The sequence below is a fragment of the Euprymna scolopes genome, chromosome 31, assembly GCF_053919585.1.
Source record: "Euprymna scolopes isolate OS-2025 chromosome 31, ASM5391958v1, whole genome shotgun sequence".
Classification (NCBI taxonomy): Eukaryota; Metazoa; Mollusca; class Cephalopoda; order Sepiida; family Sepiolidae; genus Euprymna; species Euprymna scolopes.
The window spans coordinates 45,737,684-45,753,648 of record NC_136512.1 but is presented as its reverse complement, the minus strand read 5'-3'; the positions used below and the strand labels follow the sequence as shown (position 1 = coordinate 45,753,648).

At 33.0% G+C, this 15,965-nt stretch overlaps 1 protein-coding gene across 2 annotated transcripts in view; it reads right to left on the bottom strand.

Moving 5' to 3' along the window:
- LOC145255729 (dual E2 ubiquitin-conjugating enzyme/E3 ubiquitin-protein ligase BIRC6-like) overlaps positions 1-15,965 on the bottom strand; it is a 515,468-nt gene that overhangs the window by 258,302 nt on the left and 241,201 nt on the right. For both annotated transcript variants that reach the window (XM_080114338.1, XM_080114339.1), the window contains exons 30-32: positions 12,888-13,110; positions 11,009-11,162; positions 1,584-1,736 (exon numbers count right to left, since the gene is read on the bottom strand). In XM_080114338.1, the coding sequence (XP_079970464.1) occupies positions 1,584-1,736; positions 11,009-11,162; positions 12,888-13,110 (530 nt within the window). The remainder of the gene's footprint in view (positions 1-1,583; positions 1,737-11,008; positions 11,163-12,887; positions 13,111-15,965) is intronic.

Sequence of the window (15,965 nt, the reverse complement as noted above, 5' to 3'; positions counted from 1 at the left end):
CGACGAAATGTTGCATCCCTTTGCCTTTTCTACAAGTATTTTAGTGGTGAATGCTCTGACGAACTGCAATCACTTGTGCCCCCACGACGTGAGCACCCTCGACAAACCCGACTGGCCGCTAAATCTCACCCCCACACTGTAGAGATCCCTAGATGTAAAAGGTCTTTTTACTCCAATAGTTTCTTCCCCAGAACCGCAAGACTCTGGAATTCCATTCCAGGTCCCTGCTTCCCCAACAGTACTGACGTGCAGAAGTTCAAGTGTAATGTGAACCGACACCTTGCTGCCCAAATCCCTACATAGTACCCCAGTAGTTGTTGCCCCTGATAGTAGCCCCCTACACCAAAGTGGCAATTTGCCTTGTTTGGGGTGAAAATGTAATACAAAAAAAAAAAAAAAAAAAAAAAAATATATATATATATATATATATATATAATATATATTGTGTATATATATATATAATATATATAATATATATTGTATATATATATATAATATATATATTGTATATATATATATATATAATATATATAATATATATTGTATATATATATATAATATATATAATATATATTGTATATATATATATAATATATATAATATATATTGTATATATATATATAATATATATAATATATATTGTATATATATATATAATATATATAATATATATTGTATATATATATAATATATATAATATATATTGTATATATATATATATAATATATATAAATATATATATATATATAATATATATAAATATATATATAATATATAATATATATAAATATATATATAATATATAATATATATAAATATATATATAATATATAATATATATAAATATATATATAATATATAATATATATAAATATATATATAATATATATAATATATATTGTATATATATATATATAATATATGTAATATATATAATATATATTGTATATATATATATATATATATAATATATATAATATATATTGTGTATATATATATATATATAATATATATAATATATATTGTGTATATATATATATATATAATATATATAATATATATTGTGTATATATAATATATATATATATATAAACCGGTGTATTTTTAGGCTACAATAAAGTGGAAGAATAAAATTGATTGAATTTAATATTCTGCTCATTCCCTCACCATAATAATAATAATTTTTCAGGTTAAAACAAAATGGAACAATAAAAGTTTCAAAATAAAAATGAATAAAAATTTTGCTATCATTTTTAAATTTATGTAGTAAAATCTAAGAAAATTATTTGGAATTATTTATTCATATTTTCATTTAAAAAATTCATGTATTTCTTGAATATGATGCATTATATAGACTTTGTGAAAAGGCCAGGAAAAGACTTTTATAACTTGCTGTAGCATTAACGCAATAATTATGAATTTTTTAATTCAATAAGTTTAATTGCTAGATTTTTAGAAAAATCTTTTCCTCCATTTATAAAAATTTAAAAATATTATAAAATTAGAAGTTTTACAAAAACATTCTAAGATCTAAATCACAAAGTAAATGTAAAAAAAAAAACCCAAAGAAACAGTGCCCTTACCTGTGTTTGGTTGGCTTGGAGGCTTGCTTCACTCAATTCATCATCTGTGCTGGGGAACTGAAATGATCGGAAACTATGTCCAATGGAAGGAGCTATTGGCAGACGAGTATTGAATGCCCCCTGTACAGTAACTGTCTGGAGGGAGAGCATCACCTGAAAGATTTTAAAGAGAATAATATACTGGTAATTTGGAAATAAGAAAAATTTATTTTACAAAAATTACACTTAATATCAAAAATAACATTTAACAATCAAATATAATAAAAAAGTTTAAAATTTTAGCCCCTTTAATATTTCTATTAAGATTTGCAAAAAGTTGTATTATAGTAATAAGTGAGGAAAGGAATGTAGAGTATCTAAAATGAACACGAGAAAAGTAATTTTACTGAAATACAGAATATTAAATTTGAATGAGCAATACAAAATAAATTGAATTCAATAGAACCTGTAGAAGTATGCAAGCTAAATTGATGCGAGAGGCATAAAGCAATTCATGTTATCTATACCAAGATTTCATTACGAATGGAAATTTGGTATCTAACTCATTGCCCTTGTACCCCATGACGTCATGCTCCCAACAAACCCACTTTACAAAATCACACCCTTTCACTGTGAAGGTCCCTAAATACCAGAAAGTTTTCTACTCTAATAATTCCCTTCCTGTTACCTGCTTCCCTTAATGTACCGACATGCAGAACTTTAAATGCAATGTGAACTGGCATCTCAATGATCTCCCCTAAACATGGCCCCAAATAGCAGTCCCTTCCATCCGAGTGGCCGTATACATTGTTGAGGGTGAATATAAAAAACAAACAAAAAACTATCACTATCTTTTAATGATCAATTCAGTTTACTTTCTCAGACTAATGTTCTAATGCTCAATTTGGAGGGTGGGTGGGTAACATAGCGGGTTTTGGTCGATTATTTTTTCAATAATTTTGCCTCTTTTGTTGTTTTTTACTGCCCTATAGTTCGTGATGGCTATTAAAGTCGGCCATCAATAAAAAGATTTTTGGTAGTTGTTGGATTAAATCGTTCAGTTTTATTTCATCTATTGTTTCATTTAATGGTATATAAAGTGATCAGAGGATTACTGCCTTGTGTGGTTTTGCAGTTAATACAATGCCTTGGATGTTTGTTTTTCAGTTTACTGTGCTGTGTGGAATATTTTTATTTATAAGTAATGATAATTCATCTGTGGCTATGCTTGATGTTTTGTTTATGTAGCTGTATATCAAGTAATTCGGTCATTTTCTTTTAAGTCCATTTCTTGTAAGCAAATTATTGCAGGACGAAGGGTTTTGATGAGGTGTATTATTTCTTCAATATTAATTTTTAAGTCTCTTATATTCCATTGTAGTATTTCATTAGCCATGGTTTGTTTTATTTTCTTGTTTTGGATTGTTGATGTTGAGGCAGTTTGGATTTATTTGTGTTTGTTTTTTTTTTTCGTCATTTTCATCAATGAACGATTCTTTAATTTATATCAATCTTCATCTCTTTGGAAGAAGAGGATCTGTTTCTTGTTGGAGCCTGTACCTCTGGTGACAAATCTATTTTTGGTTTTGGTCTGGGGGTTTTTCTATTTACTGTCTTGTCCATCTTTCTTGGCTAATAGTTTTAATTAGTTCAGACCTATTTTCATTTTCAGTTAGTACTAATTCTATTTTTAGTTTGTTATGGTTTTTGGAAGTTTTTTGTTTCTTTGTTCTATTTCGATTTTTTCTGATATTATGTGTTTACTTTTGACATCTGCTTTCGTTCTTGTTAGTGACTTGGATCTGTCACGTTTTTGGGATTGAGATGTATAGTTTCTTTAGTGGTTGATTCTGAGATTTTGTTGGGAAAATTTAAAAATCTTTTTTGTTTTGTTGCCATTTGTTATTCATTTCTTATTTTTATTTGACTGTTAAGATTTTTTTTTAGTTCAGATAAAAAGGATTTTAATTCCTCAGGTATGTTTTTTAGTTCTTTTGTTATGTTTGGGGTTTCTGGTGGTTTTAGACCATTGTAATTGTTTATTTTCTTTGCTTGTTAGGTTATTATGTTTGTTTTTGGTGCAATTTGTTACTTCTTTACATGTTTTTTTGGTATTTGATTGTCAGGATTTCTTTCTCTTGCTTGTATATTTTGCAATTTTTTGAGTGTGAGAAGTGATTTTCTAGACAGTTTGTACATTTGCTTTAGGATTTCGGTCTTTTTAACTGCAATTTCCACATGTTTGATTTCTTTGAAACTTTATTATACCCAAACTTTTGACATTTATAGTCTGAATGCACTGCTCTACTTTGGTTCTTTTATAAGCTTTTTTTTTTAATTTTTTTTTTTACAAAGGAGTCACCACTTATCAAGGCCCGGACACCTCTGGAGGATAAAAGTTAATGAATATATAGTAATCAATGGGAAAATGGCATAGTAATCGTTAGTAGTGGGAATTGGATAAATTGGATTACTTAAGGGGATGGCTCATCAAAAACTTGTTCACGTTCAACTTGAAGACAACCATCTGACAACTACAGTCAGTCGAAAAGCAGGAAAACGGAACAGAGTTCTACAGGTGTGCACTTCTAAGAAGCTTTGTTCATGAAATCTATGTTAAGGTTCACACACAGATAAAGAGTGGGTGAAATTATTGGTAGTAGTTTTAGCTAGATGAGTGTTTTTTGTGAAAGTCAAGCAAGGGGCGGGGACCATAAATTGGAGCTCAGATGAGCACTTGCCATGAAAATAATGATAAAGCAGAGACAGGCTCGCAACGTCTCTTTGGTGGGAAAGAGGTTGCAGAAGAAAAAAGGCTACGAAGTCTATTTTGAGTTCTTTCAAGGCAGGATAAACTGCTTCTAGCAGCTCCTGCCCGGATGTACTCATCTCTTATACAGGTAGAAAATTGCAGATATCTACTGGAATGGTAAAATGATGCCACCATTTTTCCAGCAGTCTTGGCAATGGATTTGATGTATGTGTTCCATTTCAGATCAGGAGTAAAAGTCAGACCTAGAAGCTTGTCCAAACATGGAGTCTCCCCAAGACGAGAGCCATTCATTTTAATTGATGTCAAACGGGGATCAGAGCATTGATGATGAAAAGATAGAAGCTTGGTTTTAGATGCATTAAAATTAACCAGCCGCCTCTTTCCCTATTTATTTCATTTTCATCCGAAATCAGGCACAGTGCCACTTTGATGTGAGGGGGGAGCTACTATCAGGGACATAAGCTGGAGGAATACTATATAGGGAGTCGAGCAGCAAGATGTCTGTTCACATTACACTTGAGCTTCTGCATATCAGTTGGGAAAGCAGAATCCTAGATGGAGTTACAAAGTCTAGCAGTTCTGGGGAAGAAATTATTGGAGTAAAAGGCTTTCTTACATCTAAGGATCTCGACTGTGTAGGGATGGGATTTTGCTGATCGTCGGGGATATTTACGTCGAGGGTGAGCAAATGATTGTAGTTCATCTGAGCATTCACCATTAAAATACTTGTAGAACAAGCAGCAGGCTGCAACATTTCGTCGATGGAACAGAGGTTGAAGCTTAGATGACAGTTCAGGACCTATCAAGTTGGCGACTCTCTTTTGAACCCTGTCCAGGAGTGAGAGATTAGTAGAAGATGCACCAGCCCAAATGTGACAACAATACTCCATACATTGGCGAATGATGGTCTTGTAGAAGTACAGGATACTTTCTAGCACAGTAGATGGAGCCCACCTTCTTCAGTGGCCTTGGCAATGCTCTCAATGTATCTGTTCCAACTCATGTTCCCCGTGAATGTTAGGCTGAGGAGTTTAAAAGTACTTTCAGGTAATGAATCTTTGGGCATTGCTATTCATGGTTGAGAAGGTTTCTTGTAATTGTTGAAGAAAACAAGCTTAGTCTTGGCAGCATTGAATGTGACTATCCATTTATGTCTCCATTCCACTACAGATTGGAGGTTTTCCTCTAATGTTTCTGCAATTGCCTTAGATATGTGTTAATTTGTTTTCCTCCCGTGTCTGTTATGGAGCATGGTGTCATCAGCAAATATACCCATCTCACAGACAATTTTATCAGTGAGGTCACTTATGAATATTAGGAATAATAAAGGTCTGAGGCCCCTAAGGTACTCCCGCATTTGTATCATATAGTTTATATGTATGACCGTCGAGGACAACCTTGATTCTTCTCTTACTTAAGGATTTAAGTTAAGTATTCATCCAGTGATACCATATGATCTGATTTTCCTGAGAAGACCATCATGCCATACACTGTCCAAAGCCTTAGATATATCTAGGGCTACCGCTCTATCCTCCCCGGCTTTGTCCAGTGTATGGTATATACGTTCAGAGATTACAGTTAGGATGTCTGCTGTAGAACGAGCTTGCCTAAATCCATATTGTTGATCGGTCAGAAGTTTAGCATCTGTAAGGTGATCGACTAGAGCTTGGTTAATTATGGACTCAAATATTTTGGCGAAAAGCAGGAGGGGACTAATGGGGCAATATTTTAATGAGTTAGTTCTTTTGCCAAAATTCCTGAAACTAGTACCACAGAAGCAATTTTCCAGCAGTCAGGAAAGCAAGATTCATTAAGGCATTTGTTGTAAAGTTTGGAGAGAACTGAAGCAACCTCAGTGGAAGTCATCTAGTGTGGCATCTGTCTGCAAAGGAAACTCAGAGAGGGTTAGGGTTTGCTGGGTCCAATGCACAGTTTGAGGCAAACCGACTGGCAAGCATGTTAGTCTTCTTGGTTGCTGTGCAAAAAAAGTCATGATTGTTGGATAGTGGGAGAATTGTTGCCTGCCCATTATTTACTACACTATTGTAGATTTTCCGAAAATCCCGAGTTCCTAATTTCTGAGCTTCGATGCGTTTTCTAGTGGTTTTGGTATATTCCCTCTTAGCTGTCGCTATTTCTTTCATACAATTACTTCTAGCTTCTATAAACTTCTTTCTGTTTGAACTGAACTTATGTCGATTAAATGTGCAGTACACATGCTGCCTTTGAGCAATGGTAGCTATACAAGTAGAAGTAAACCATTGGGTGGAGCTAGCTATAGAATTTCCGCATGGGAACATGTGCTTCAATTGGCATTTTGAACCATTCAGTGGTTGCATTTACACACTGTTAGTGGGGAAAAGAAAAGACATTTCTCTACGGGGCATCTCTGATGAGATCTCTGATGGCTTCCCAATCAACCTTTTTATAATATCTTGTTGTTTTGAGCAATGGCTCTTCAATTATAGGTCGAGAATTTAGGGCGATTTCTACCATTATCAGTGTGATCAGCATTCTCAAGTGAGCTGTGGACATTCATTACACAATCATCGAGAACTGTGGTTAGAAATAGATCTAGAAGTGAGGCATGTTGATCTTGCTGGTCTGGGAAACATGTTGGAAACGTAACAGTCTTTCCCTATTGCACCAAGATCAAGATCAGAGGAGAGAGAATCAGAAAGAACTTGGTCATTTATTGCCTTTGAAGTGTTACCATAGACGGTAGTGTCGTCAGGATAAATGTCTACGAATGGGATATGAGCTTCTGATTTCTGCCCACCAACCACTACTCTAATGAACCTATCACAGAGAAATGATTTAATAATTTCTAACACATTTCCAGCTATACAGTAGCTGGAGACTTTATGCCATACTATATAAAACACCTTTGATATGTCAAGGGCAATTGCCGTAGAAAGGAGCCCTCCGCTGAGAGATTCACTAATCCTTTGAGATGTGACTGTCACGACATCTGCTAGATCTATAGCAGAACAGAAACCATATTGCATGTCACTGAGGAGATTAGTTTTGCTGAGGTGGTTGACTACTTCTCTATTTAACAGATTCCAGCAACTTACTCATGACCCATAAGAGACTGATTGGTCTGTATTGAGAGGAGATGACAGATCACCTGAATTCTTAAATACAGGGTATAATGATGAAGTTTTCCAGGGTGTTGGGAAGCAATTCTCCTTAAGAAGCTTTGTAACTATGGGAGCTAATTTTGGCAAATAACAAACAGGGTCATGTTTAGAAGTGTATGTTCTATTCCAACCACCTGACGTAATTTTGTCAGCATCGAACAAAATCAAACTCTGCCTATATTGACTGTCTCTGGTAGGTGTTTGTGTATATTACTTCTCCAGCTTTCCTGATCACGATTCTTTTAACATCTGTGATTCCTTAGCTTTTCAGTTCAGTTTTAATTTCTTCTGTTGTGCACATCAAGATTTCTTAGAACTCCTTTTAAGTAATTTAATGTTTAATGCGGATCTGATGTTTGTTTCATGTAGTTTTTGTAGCTGTAATAAAGTTTTAGCCTGTTTTTTTATTTTGTGCTTTTACGAATATTTTTCTATTTCTTAATTTTTTGACATTTTCAAGCATTATTTTGCTTGATATGGTTTTTTGGATAAGGACGGGTGACATTCTACTCAGTGGTTTGTCAGAAGTAGCCTCCAGCACAATGAAAGGCTCAGTCTTCATTGTCATTGTCCGAGTCTGTCTCAGATTCTATATAGTCTCTTGGTTGTCTTTTTATTCATAATAAGGTTAGAAGATTCATCAGCCATGCTCCTCACCTGCCTCGGAGTCCCTTATGGAGAAGAAAAACGAGGGGGGTAAATTCCATTCGCCTTAGTTCTCTAAAGATACATGGCTGGTATACTCAAACATGGAGAGGATTCCAAGCATTTATAATATGTAGCCATGCCCACTAAAGTATAGGTTTTCTCTATATTTTTATTACTCTTGTCGGTTGCCTCTGTTTCCAGCTTGGTTGACCCTTCAGCCACCACTTATTAAATCAGTTTATGGTTTGTCTGTGGCAAGCATAAGTGTTTTTTTTTTTTGTTTGGTTTGTCTGTATTAATGCTTGACATGACCAACAGATTGATTGGATTGGGCCTGTCCAACCCCCTGTCTAGCCTAGTAAGGGGTGATGTGTTACAGTACTATGTCATTATTATATCCTAGACATGTTCTGCTCAAGGATCCCATACCTAGTGCATAACCGGTCACCACCCATGGTCATCAGGTGGCCCCCATTAAGGGACTTTTACCCTCTGCAGGAGAGCAATTGGTGTATTCTGATGCCCTATTGACTGGACCGAAAATAATCGGTAAAAAAATTTTGTTTTGATTTCTTTGTATCTTCATATATTCATACATAATGTTTTAATTTGATTTATACTATTTGGATTCATTGGTGATTTTCACAACGTTCGGTTCTGCTAACCATACTTTCAGTAGAAAATAGAAAAGCCATAGAGTGGAGAGACCGAAAAGTTAGGTATAGCTGACATATCTGGAAGGAAAAAAGAAACCGTCTACCATTATGGGATGAAGTAAAAATTAAGAACAAGACGACTGAAAGAAGCAGCACATATGCTGGGGAATAACCTATTATGAAGTAGACCTAGTATAGAATTTAATACGATATGGGAACCAGTAATTATAAATAATAGATAATATATACAAGTAATAAGTAAAAACGGGTTTGTATTACTGTACACATAGATTCGAAAAAGTTGTCAAAAAACAAATATAGAACAAATAAATGTTATCAAAGGCAAGATAAGTTACTTTTCTACCTAACTGGATATATTTTTTGTGTTTTTATTCAGTGTAACATGTTTATTCAGCTCGAAAAACATGCAGTGTTTACCGATGTATTGGAAAATTCAAAATGGCAGCAGACTCTCTCTCGGAGAGGGTACGTTTGGGAAAAGGTATTATAAATAATAAACTAGACAAAATACTGCTAGAAATTTGCTCAATATATGTTACCGTGACATAAGTTGACATATATTCGGTTGTTTTCTTACAGTATTTTGTCTAGTTTATTATTTATAATACCTTTTCCCAAACGTACCCTCTCCGAGAGAGAGTCTGCTGCCATTTTGAATTTTCCAATACATCGGTAAACACTGCATGTTTTTCGAGCTGAATAAACATGTTACACTGAATAAAAACACAAAAAATATATCCAGTTAGGTAGAAAAGTAACTTATCTTGCCTTTGATAACATTTATTTGTTCTATATTTGTTTTTTGACAACTTTTTCGAATCTATGTGTACAGTAATACAAACCCGTAAAAACATTAAAATATATGTAGATATATATTAATAATTAAGTAATAAATAATGATATTTACAACTAAAAATAAAAATAGGTTTAAGGCTCCTAAAATTCATACTAGAATTGTCCGCAAGGAAGTACTTGGAAAAATCAATTGTAAAATGTGATATTCTCCTGAGGGTTGAAGGTTCAATCCTTAGTGTGGATGACCAAAAAATACAATTGCGAATTACTTAGGACCTCTATCAAGTCAAGGCTGATGGAACAAGAGCATGTTACCCTCGTTAAGTAAATAAAGAGTTCTACTTGAAATTCTGCTCAAATTTCTGAGTTCGACAAGATACATCTGAAGAAGGTCGGAGATTACATCGACCGAAACGTTGTGAAAATGACACTCAAGATAAGAACAGTAGTCTGATGAATCCAAATAATACAAATAATCAATACTCATCTAAAAAATTCAGAAACGTAATTTGATTTGGTTGTTTTATTTGATGGCATATTAACTATTTTTAAGTTACTGATGTTGGGAGCCGCCATTTAAGTAAATATTTTTGTGTTTCAAGTTCTTTATATCTTCAGATATTCTTTCCTGGTGCCTGTCTTAGTTGTCCTGCTCTACAGCACATCAGCTCTTATGGAATATTTTATATAGAATCCATTTATTGTATTAAAGTTGTTGTTTCAAATTCTTAATATACTGAAGAAACTATACATGATGTTTGATTTAGTTTTGTTTCACTCACTCATGGCGAATTCAGCTACTTTGTCCTATGTTTCAAGTTTCTATATCTTTCATCACTAGTTCATAGTGTTTGGTTTGGTTGCCTTGTAGTGGATTCTGTTATTTTTATTCCTGCAGTACATGATTGAGTTTTTCAGTGGTAAAAGCTATAATATTTACGTTAGATGTGCTTTAAGTCAGGGAACCAGTAGGGAAGTGGGAAACGGAGAAAAGGAGAGAGGTTGAGGGGAGTGTTGTTGCTTTGCAGAATACAAGTTTTGCAAAGGTTTAGAGAACAAAAATGTTTTAATGTACATTTGTGCCAATATTCAGCCTAATAGCACCAGGGTTAGGGTTCTGGCACATGTTTGTTGTATATACAAGCAAAAAGTGAGAGAATACATCAGTGCCTCTTTTGTGAAGAAGAAGGTAATCTGGTATATTTGTTCATCTGACAAACGTGAGAGAATATATTAATATATTAATGAAAATACAGTAGGAAAACAAATAATTCACAAGAAATATTTTTGAGTAGTAAAATTAAATTGCAGAATAATGTGAATAGTTTGCAGGAGTTTAAGCCCCAAAAAATAAACTGATGTTTAAATAAATTAATTTGAATGTAATTAAAAGTAGAAGAATGTACTTACACGTAATCTGAGTTCTGCCTGCATTTGTAATCCAAGTTCCAAGCGAAAATCAACTGCAGTTGATAAACCTTGAGGACCAAGTACTGTCTTGCCATAATCAAACTTAGATTTCCATTGTTTCATCTTTTGTTTCTTTTCATCAGGATAGTACATTCTACAGTAAAAAAAAAAGAAAAACATATGGAGGTCATAGGTCAGCAACTGAAACTAGTTTTTGAAAACAAATATATTATAAAACAGTTTTGCAAACAAATAAGTTCTCAATAATTTAATCTTATAATACACTTGATAAAGCTTTGTACTACATATAAATGTTAGTATATTTGTGACAATAAAAACTGTTCTGAATAAATGATATAATTAGAATTACTATTTTCTTACCTTTAATGAAATTGACCGACCATACATTTTATTAAACATAGAGCTGCAATTTTAAATATTAACAAAACTACATACTCTATTAAAAGAAAGTTGTCAGACAACACATCATCTGTATGAAAATTCATGTTGAAATTTAACTTTCAATTAACACTTTTACACAATACATAATTAAGCAATATAAGTAATGTAATTAAACTTCATAAAAGTCCAATGTAAAAGCAGATAAAAAAAGACCATAAGCTGCTAAAAGTATATTTTGCATATTTTAAGAGAAAAAAAAAATGAAGTAAATAAATTTTTTTATTCTTTAGACATTTATTTCAATTTAACCTTTTGTCACGAACCAACATGTTATTGCTTCATCAAAAAAAAAAAAAATGTAATTGTTTTAAGTTAAAACAACATACTTTTATAGAATTAGACTTATTTCTATTTCGTTTCTTTTTTGTGAAATACGTTTACCTAAAGCACAAATGAATCATAATACTTTTACCTAGATATTTTCATTCACACCAGACAGAAAGGTTTTTTTTCACGGATCATGAGATCACCATCATGACCACATTTTAAAGTGTGAATTAACAGCTATTTAAATTAAATTTTAAATAATTTCATTCAATTAATAACTAAAAGATACCTTGATAAAATTTATTTAAAATTTCACAAAAAAAAAAAAAAAAAAAAAAAAAAAAAAACAATGTTGTCATGGTTTTAGTTTTTTGAAAATTACATATACATGAGTTTCACTTTAGTTTCTCTTTCACGAAAAATATTCAAAGCGAAAAAATACAGAAATAAAAATAAATCAAAGAATTATGTTAATGAAATCTTCAGCACGTATTCATTAATTTTATAATGAGTTACATTATGTAACAAAGATATTCTGAGTCACTTTTGCCATTCAAGTCCCACATTTTGACAACAAAGATATTCTGAGTCACTTTTGCCATTCAAGTCCCACATTTTGCATTACTTTGTACATGAAAAGTTTGTTCACTGTCAAAATTTTTATGAAATTTCGATTTCAGATTTTTCTAAATTTGATGCATGGATCTGATGCTCTTTGATAATGGTAAACACCATGCAAGATTTCTGTCTGATGAGATAAATAGTTTTTGAGTTATCATCGTTTTCCATAACATAACTTTGAGAATACTATGGAGAATCAAGGTCAAAATAAGGCTTTAGTCCATCCTTACGTTATGTTCTTGTTTAAAAAAAATAAAAAAAAGTTTCTCATTTTATTATTTTTACCAGGGCTTCCATACCGTTTCTCAGAATTTTAGAAAGTGAAAATACTTTCATCTATTGAATGAAGTATCATTTTTGAGGTTAGCAAACAAAGATTGTGGAGGTATTTTATCACTTATCTCATCACAAATTTACTTCTTTAACTGCTAGCTGATGAAGTCATAATTCATATTTTATACAAAATCAGTATATACATTCCAACTTTAAAAGTAGGTATACTAACTGAAACAAAATAAGTAAAACTTACGATGTAAGTGTGTCTGGTGTACTACTACCCTCAGCTGGTTGTACACACACCATTTGAATAGAGCCTTCATCACAATCAAGACCTGGAGGAGGTTTGCTGGAAACACCTGCCATAAATTCCTGGAATTTTGTAGCTGTGTCATCATCATACTCATTTTCTTCAAGTAAAAGATCCATCAAACTGTTTTTCGTAATAGAATCTTTTGACTGACCAAGTTCCACATCTAAGAAAAAGCAAAAAAAAAAAAATAAGCAGAAGTTACTTATTTTGTCTGAAAGTTTAAGTTGTCTTGTCTATATTTTAATTCTCAGAAATTCCTGAGTAAATTAGCAGGTCTAATGGAACCAAATAACATTTTCATCATATACAGAATAGAACAAAATTATCTGACATCTTTGTAAGAAAAAAAAAATGTTTTGCTTGTTTGATGTTTAACAACTTCATCAACCACTCTAGGGTTATTTTAAGGCTAAACATTTTTTTTAAATTGTCATATATGAAATACAGTTTGGTTTTATGATAATGCGAAGAATCACAAGTACTTTTTTTTTTTTTTTACAAAGGTATCACCACATTATCAAGGCCCAGAGACCACTCAAGGATAAGGGTTAAAGAGTGTACAGTAGAAATTGGTCAATATAGTAATCATTAGTAATGAAAATTTGGTAAATTTGATAACTTATATGGAACGGTTCATCAAGAACTTATTTACTTTAGACTTGAACACAACCATATTGTAGTTAGCCGGAAAGCAGGAAAACGGAAGACAATTCCACAGGCGTGCAGTTCTAAGAATAAAGCTTTGTTCATGGAATCTACGTTTAGGTTTAGGCACAGATAAATAGTGTTTACAGCTAGACGAGTGTTTCTTGTGAAAGTTTGGCGAGGGGGGACCATAGATTGAAGCTCAGTTGAACACTTTCCATGAAAATAACGATACATCAGAGACAAACTCGCAACATCTCTTCTGGATAGATAGAGGTTGCAAGGAGGAGAAAAGGACATCTCCTACGAGGCTACGAAGTCTATTTTGAACTCTATCAAGGCAGGACAAGTCCTTTCTAGCAGCTCCTGCCCAGATGTGGAATTCTGAGATAAACACAAGATGAGAAGATTGTAGATGGTTTGTGAAATCAGCACTTCTACACTACAAAATTTTGTAGTCAATAAATGAAGTTCTCAAATAAATAAACTATTTTTTTTTGCCAATTCTAATAAATTACAATGTTAGCTTTCAAATTATGCAGTCAGAATTATCTGAATATTACTGAATTATAAAAAAAACAACTTTAATCGTGTGAGCAAGTGAAAAATTGTGGTCATCTTGTTTATATTGAAACGGAAAATTACCTCCCTTTTGACCTCCTGTGTCTTACATAAGCAAATATGATAGTTTTCTTTAAATTCTATTTTCTTTAATAAATAATTTTCTACCTTATCGATTTTTGTAATTTTTGGATATAATCATCTTAAAAATATGAGGAATACGTAGATATCATTGTTTTCATGTGAAAATCAGTATTACAATTTCCGAAATTTCGTCCCAATAGTGTAGAAGCGCAATGAAATGTTTTTGCTTTGTAGAATTAGGGTTAGTGTTTATTATTCTACTTTTAAATTTTCCACTGCAGTCCGATTGTTTTTAGGAAATTTCATATATTTTTCATTTGTACAGTGCTGAAAAGCTTGTCTAGGTTGTTGACTTGGAAGAACTAAGATCTTATTGTTTCCAAGTCTTTGCATTCAGTTAGTATGTGTTTAAGGGACAGACGTTTATGACATGGTATACATAAAAGGAAATCTTTTTTGAATGATTGTTACTTTATTCTCAAATTTATTTCAAGAATTTATGTTGGTTGGTTAATTTTTTTTTACTGGCATATCAGCCCTTTTTGGTTATTTAATGTCAAACTCTTTTTTTTTTCTCTAAGTTATGTGAGTTAAGTATTTTTATCCTTTGTAGATTTTTTTTTTCTTATATGCTAGATAATGTAGAATATATATTTTTTTTAAAGACAGGGTTAGAACTATATTTTCTTGCATAGGTTTACTCATTTCAAAAATGTTAATATTGTTAGCATTTATTTTTTTCAAATAGTTCATGTCAACATTGTAAAAATTTTAATGAATACGTATGAGATTGCCATAGTCTAGAAGTGCTTTACTGTAAAATGTTGTTGGAACGCTATGCATTCAGGAAGATCTTCATTTTTCAGAAGGAAGTAGTATGTGTGGGTGTCCTATGCGAATGCGGGACAAAACTTTTTCCTTCCTGCGTAACTTTCTGGATTCTGGTAGCCATTCTCTTTTTTTTTTTATTACATTTTCACCCCAAACAAGGCAAATTGCCACTTTGGTGTAGGGGGCTACTATCAGGGGCAACAACTACTGGGGTACTATGTAGGGATTTGGGCAGCAAGGTGTCGGTTCACGTTATACTTGAACTTCTGCACGTCAGTACTGTTGGGGAAGCAGGGACCTGGAATGGAATTCCAGAGTCTAGCGGTTCTGGGGAAGAAACTATTGGAGTAAAAAGATCTTTTACATCTAGGGATCTCTACAGTGTGGGGGTGGGATTTAGCAGCCTGTCGGGTTTGTCGAGGGTGCTCACGTCGTGGGGGCACAAGTGATTGCAGTTCGTCAGAGCATTCACCACTAAAATACTTGTAGAAAAGGCAAAGGGATGCAACATTTCGTCGATGGGACAGAGGCTGAAGCTTAGATGACAGTTCAGGGCCTATCAGGTTTGCGACTCTCTTTTAAACCTTGTCAAGGAGCGAGAGACTAGTAGCAGATGCACCAGCCCAGATGTGGCAGCAATACTCCATACATGGGCGAATGGTGGCCTTATAGAGGTACAGGATACTTTCGGATGTTAGTAGTTTTCTAGCACGGTAGAGAGAGCCCACCTTTTTTGCAGCGGCCCTGGCAATGCCTTCAATGTAATTGTTCCAACTCATGTTTCCTGTGAACGTTAGGCCAAGGAGTTTGAAAGATGGACTCTCAGATAAAGAGTCGTTGGCCATTGCTATGGGTGGTAGAGAGGGTTTCTTGTAATTATTGAATGAAACTAGTTTA